At 50.4% G+C, this 5,561-nt stretch overlaps 5 protein-coding genes across 5 annotated transcripts; 1 reads left to right on the plus strand and 4 right to left on the minus strand.

The window, feature by feature from the left end:
• Nucleotides 1–29: 29 nt before the first annotated feature.
• On the minus strand, nt 30–1,002 carry H257_14660 (hypothetical protein; the record flags this gene model as incomplete). The annotated part of the gene is made up of 3 exons (XM_009842551.1): nt 30–400; nt 496–678; nt 720–1,002. The coding sequence occupies 3 exons, from the start codon at nt 1,000–1,002 to the stop codon at nt 30–32; spliced, it is 837 nt and encodes a 278-aa protein (XP_009840853.1).
• A 593-nt stretch (nt 1,003–1,595) lies between these two features.
• H257_14661 (hypothetical protein) lies at nt 1,596–2,400 on the minus strand (the record flags this gene model as incomplete). Its single annotated transcript, XM_009842552.1, has 3 exons — nt 1,596–1,706; nt 1,766–2,080; nt 2,167–2,400. 3 exons carry the CDS (start codon nt 2,398–2,400, stop codon nt 1,596–1,598), a joined length of 660 nt encoding a protein of 219 aa, XP_009840854.1.
• A 48-nt stretch (nt 2,401–2,448) lies between these two features.
• Nucleotides 2,449–2,859, minus strand: H257_14662 (hypothetical protein; the record flags this gene model as incomplete). Its single annotated transcript, XM_009842553.1, has 1 exon — nt 2,449–2,859. The coding sequence occupies one exon, from the start codon at nt 2,857–2,859 to the stop codon at nt 2,449–2,451; it is 411 nt and encodes a 136-aa protein (XP_009840855.1).
• A 300-nt stretch (nt 2,860–3,159) lies between these two features.
• H257_14663 (hypothetical protein) lies at nt 3,160–3,502 on the minus strand (the record flags this gene model as incomplete). Its single annotated transcript, XM_009842554.1, has 2 exons — nt 3,160–3,288; nt 3,365–3,502. The coding sequence occupies 2 exons, from the start codon at nt 3,500–3,502 to the stop codon at nt 3,160–3,162; spliced, it is 267 nt and encodes an 88-aa protein (XP_009840856.1).
• A 1,364-nt stretch (nt 3,503–4,866) lies between these two features.
• Nucleotides 4,867–5,265, plus strand: H257_14664 (hypothetical protein; the record flags this gene model as incomplete). Its single annotated transcript, XM_009842555.1, has 2 exons — nt 4,867–5,040; nt 5,137–5,265. 2 exons carry the CDS (start codon nt 4,867–4,869, stop codon nt 5,263–5,265), a joined length of 303 nt encoding a protein of 100 aa, XP_009840857.1.
• Between the last annotated feature and the right edge of the window lie 296 nt (nt 5,266–5,561).

Genomic DNA, 5,561 nt, shown 5'->3' on the forward strand with positions numbered 1-5,561 from the left:
TGAAGCCAACTGGTTTTGCATCATCGAGGCTACATCCGCCCGAAGCGCAGCCATAGCCTCTTCTGTGGACTTGCTGGTCGCATCCATCGAGTTCGTAAGATCGTAGATCGGGGAACGTCGTGTCCGTTCGCGTCATTGAGTCGCATATGAAGGTCCACGTCGCGAAAACGAAGGTAGTCCAGGCATTCCTGAATCGTACCCGGTTGCGTCTCCAACCCATGGATGCACGAGGCCACGCCAGGGTCTTTGCAACCGTCGATGAAGATCTGCACCGCTTGAGAATATCGCAACTCGAGATCTTGGGTGGCATCCTTGATACGCCACGCGTATTCCCGGACGGGTCTTTCGCCTTGCGGATACTGTTCTGCGTAATTTCGGCCATCTTCGCGCTCATGCTCTTCTGTACAAACTCCTTATAAAATGCGCTTCTTGTGCTGCGCCAAGTCCGGTTCGAGCTTTCGCGGTGAAGACGGGCCCACCAATCCTGGACAGTACGGATCTTCGACTCGGTCACGCGGTATTCAAAGATGCGGATGAGCTCGATATCCGTCAGCTCGAACTCAATCTGAAGGTCGTCGAGATGTCCCAAGAAATGGTTCACTTGCAACTTGTCCACACTTTCGAGCTTCAGCGATTGCTTGCGGGCGTTGCCCACCAACGAATGTCGATCCGCCGGCGCTGGCCGACGGGAGTATGGGTCCGCACCAAACCGTGAATACGGAGCCGGACCTCCACCGCCATCACCACCATTCCCTCCGGATCTGCCGCCGCCCCCACTGAGTCCACCCGAACCATATGCGCCTTCTCCAAACCAGCGAGGATCGTTCCCTTCACCTCCATCGCCACGGCCACTCTTAGGGGCAGGTGCGGACCGGTACGGCTCCGGACGAAGCGGGGCGTGCGTTCCCATCGTCGAAGCCAGAGCCGGCTCCATAACTGAATGCTCGTTCCCGCCATGTACACCGGTATACTATGACTCGTCGGAAGGAACGGAGTCTGCATCGTCTTCAAGGTGTCAAAGATGGCATTCAATTTGTCAGTCACTCAACCTTTCGAGGGGTGTATACCAAGGACCAGAGTCCGGTCGATCGTGAAGTCAGAGCCCATGACCGTAGAAGAAACCGAAGAACCACCAGACGGGGCTCGCCATACTTGTACCGTCGAGTCATGCAAGTAGTCAGGTTATTCAACGGGATGCGCTGTTTCATACCCCACAGCAGAGACGACGTTGGGTTGGTTCGGGGTTGCTGGCGGCACGCGAAACAGTTCCAGCCGTTCTGACAGAAGTCGGATATCGTTCCGCCTGCATCGCGATGTTCATCTCACGACGCTCCAAATCCGCTTGTGAACGGTCGTTTGACAACTGAGTCAACCACGATCGGCGCTCCTCGTCAAACAGGGTCCACGTAAGCGTTCGCTTGGAAGGGCAAGTTGTTGCATGCCATCCCGATCATCGGCTCCTTGAGCATCACCATCATAAGGTCAGGCTGTAACGTCATCAACTCTTCCAGCATCCGCTGGGGTAGAACGTTCTGGTAGGCGCCAGTATCGGGACAGTAGGGCACTTCGAATACTCCGTTGAGTCGAATCCATCGCTATTCGCGGTCATCTTCGGCTATCTTGGCTTTGACCGCTTTGACCGCTCGCTTCGCCTTCAATTCCGCCTTGCGTTGCTTGTACTTGAAACGCTTCACCGCATTCTTGCCCTTTCGAAGGTGATCTGCTCGCGCTGAGTCTTCCTTCTTGTTTGGGCATTCGCACGCACGGTGTCCCGGTTGTTGGCAGACGAAGTATAACGCTCCACGGTTGTCTTGGCCGGGGCCATACTTGGCTCGCTTTCTGGGCTGTTAACTATCTTCAAACGGACGCCGCGTTGCCGCTGGGGTCCCATACTTGTTCGTCGTCGGCCCTCCTGTCGCTCCATGAGCACGAGGAGGTCCGTCATGTCCACGTTCCACCGGGCTGGCTTGGTATAACCGCCTTTCGGGCGTGGGACGTTGCCATTCTGATAGTACGCTTCACGTTGATACTGTTCGTTCTTTCCAGTTCGCTGTCCCTTCTCATCCCAGTCGCGCCCTCGCTTTCGATCGCCACCCCGTGATTTAATTATTAACTCCGCCTGTACGTTCTTTCCAATTGTTCCGCCAGGATCTTGGAGAATTCCACCAGGGTACTGGCTTGGACTGTCTTCATCTTTTCCTTGACTCGATCGCGTACGTCGAATGGTGTGATGCATGATGCCACTACCTTGATGAAGGTCTTGAGCATGTTTGGGGCCTTGTGCTGTGACTTCCATCCCGTCGTATCGATGATGTTGTTCACTCGCTCCATATAGGACACATCACGACTTGCCACGTCGCCAAAGAGGCCCACACGCAATTTCTTGCATTGTTCCTTCATTTCGGCCTTTGTGACGGTCCACTTGTTCGCTGGTTCTCCAATGATCTTTCATATGCGCTCGCGAAACTCGCTTTCATCCAGGTCATCGATGTTGATGTCCCACAGGCACAGGCAAGCAGCTTCAACCATGCTGCGATCACCTGATTCAAGCCAGGGGACAGCTGTAGAGCACAAATCATGTTGCATTCTCTGGGCGTTATCCTTGAGCTTTTCTTCATACCGGCCACGTTTGCGTTTCCAGACCACCAGAGAGTCACGGTCAACAGTCGTGATGGGGGGGTACTCGTTGTCCTTGAGCACCAGTGAAGGTCCACTCTGATGTGGACCACTCACTGGAGTCCATCCTGCGTTCTCTGGTTGTGTTGTCCACTGCTGCGCTATTGGCTGCCATACGGGTGAGTCAAAAGCAGCTGCCCACCGACGCGCATGTTCCGCCTTGGCTTGGGCCACGTAGTTCATATTCTTTGGATTCGCTTCGCGATTCCGTCGATGTCGTTCCGCATTTGCCTTCCGACGTTCATCTTCGCTTTCATCGTCGTATGAACTATCGGGCGGGCCATCGGGACGATACGGTTTCACCGCATTGGCTCACTTTCACCGCATTGGCTCACTTTCACCGCATTGGCTCGCTTTCGCCCCTTTTTGGCATTCTTGATATCGAACCAGATCGGTCTTCACATCATCGTAGTTGCCCAACTTGATGTAGCCGCCTTCTAATAACTTGGGCATTGAATATGGCGCCAATCGATAGCTTCCTCTCTAGGGTGATGGGTGTTCTTCCTTGGTTTCATCTTCGATCGGCTGCATGGTCGAGGTCCCACTGGTTGGGACCTTCTCCAGCTCCGCTGTCGGTGCGTCTTCTTCTGTTTCTGCCCCTTTCTGTTCGGTCTGATGGCTTTCATGATTGCTCATCATGTGAATATGCGAGCGTCAAGTGGAACCTGAAAGTGTTGGTAATCCTCACCAGTGCGTTGTTCAATCGCAGCCTCGTCATCCAGTTGATAATAAATGCAGCTCGGTTTGTCGGATCGAAGGCCGACACGGCTGTGTGTTCTTGGTACCGGTGGAGCACCGCCGAGTGGCGTTTCCGGTCCACGATCATGGTCTAACCTTGACGTGAAGAGGGTGCTGGGACTGTGGGGTGCCATACCATCGGCTTGATGTCCGCCTAGAGCGACAATTTGGAGACCGCTTGCGGCGCGGCCGTGCATCACGCCATTAGTACGACACGTATGTACTGTACACTACACTTATATGAATGTCGCGAGATTATATAGTGTCAGATATAGATACATGTAGAATGCAGTGATAGTCGCTAGGTAGGTAGTTGGTATATATATCACGCCACAGCGTAAATCATTGGATGATTAACGTTATTGCAAGAATGTAGACAGGGACGTTGAATTACTGCAGGCTCACCCTACGTACTCGATATTACTTTTGAGTACAGATCCTACAGGCAAATATGCACTGCTCTGAATCATCCTGTCACGAACGTTATTAAAGCTTGAAGAATCTGTGTTCACGATGCCAACCTTCAATCAGATGTGTTGGAAAACCTCTCTATATTTTGCGTGGTGAAAGCACGTTTATAACAGTTTGTGTGTTGTGTGCATCGATAGGATAAATCGAAACCAGATTGAGTGATAGCATGTTACTGTTTTGCTTGTATTTGCTCGGCAATAATATTGCTTCGAAGTATTAATACTAGTTAGTACATATGATACAATATGTACCAGTTAGTACATATGATACAATATGTACCAGTAATGCTAACTCCCGTCCTAGCGAGTTAACGTTAACTTTGGCGATATGGCTAAGAGCATCCCCATCGGCTGATGTAGAAATGTAAAAATCTCCAAAGTACATCACTACATCAACAAAATTTACATTTTTCAGACCCACACCGGTTGCCAATAAATTTTACTACATCATAATGTAAACGCTCCATAAAACAGATTTCTCAACGGAACTATTGGGTCGTTTATAGTTCTATGCGATTGAGTTCCCAATGGACATCTACAACGAAGTCTGCTACCCCGACGTCCTGGAGCACGCCGGCAGCATGAATATGAATCTTACAGACAATAGAATGGAGGACTTCCAAAACCTACACAAATCGCCGATACAAACTATATTTGTCCGGATATGATGTGTATTATTTATTATTGTGGTCAAATTTGCTTCGTCACGTCACGCGATACCAGGGCCACCAAAACCCACGCAAGTAGCAAACTTTTCCTAATTCTATAGGGTGAAATTAATTTGAATCAACAGTTTATTGGATAAAATTCAATGGCAACGAGCACCAAAACGCTTCATGTAACATATATCATGAACCTCGCTTTGGTGCTTGTGGCCTCGCGACGACAGCGCCTACGTCGAAGCATGTATGCTCTACGAATCCGCAGACGGTTGAAAGAGCGAAACTTCATCAAGTCAGTTCCACTCTTTGAATCTCAAGAGATGAGTCCATGGTACACCATGTACAAGGCCCGAGATGCACAGTCATTTGTCGCGACTGTGTCGGTAACACCTGATGCGTTTGATTACATCGTATATTACTTTATCACGAGTATGCTGTGCTTTCACGACCAACCAATTCACTTCTGGCAAGTCCAGTTCGGTTCGGCTTCCCAAGTTCGTCAGAGGTCTCATATCTACATAATATACGTGAATACACAGTTTCAAATGTCACATACCCTTTGTTGGGGTAAATGGTGTCGGCGTGCATAGTGCTTCGTCTTTGTCCTCCTCGCACTCATCTCCAAGTGGGAGGACTTCTGCCTTTGTATCAATATCACGCGCAATTTGTTTGGCCCGTCGACCATCAGGCGGACACTTCGGGTTCCCGGTCTCGTTTAGGATTGTTGCGAAGCTTCTGGTACTTGCGCTTAAGAGACTCACCATCGCGTTGTCGGTATGCGCTACCTACCTTGCTTTATTTGAGCTCAACCTTAGCCCAGCCGTTTTTGCCAAGAGGCAATATCTCTTGGACGTGGTCGAGCAAGAGATCAACCGACGCCGTTTACCAACTCTTACCGCGCCCTTTGCTTGCTTTCGACATGACTCGTTGGAAGTTGAAACGCGATGTCCACGAATATTATTGGTGGGAACGTGAAGTCCAATAGTTGGCTTACCTCCTAATATTTGTATAAATA

Source organism: Aphanomyces astaci (genome assembly GCF_000520075.1).
Source record: "Aphanomyces astaci strain APO3 unplaced genomic scaffold supercont1.60, whole genome shotgun sequence".
Lineage (NCBI taxonomy): Eukaryota > Oomycota > Saprolegniomycetes > Saprolegniales > Verrucalvaceae > Aphanomyces > Aphanomyces astaci.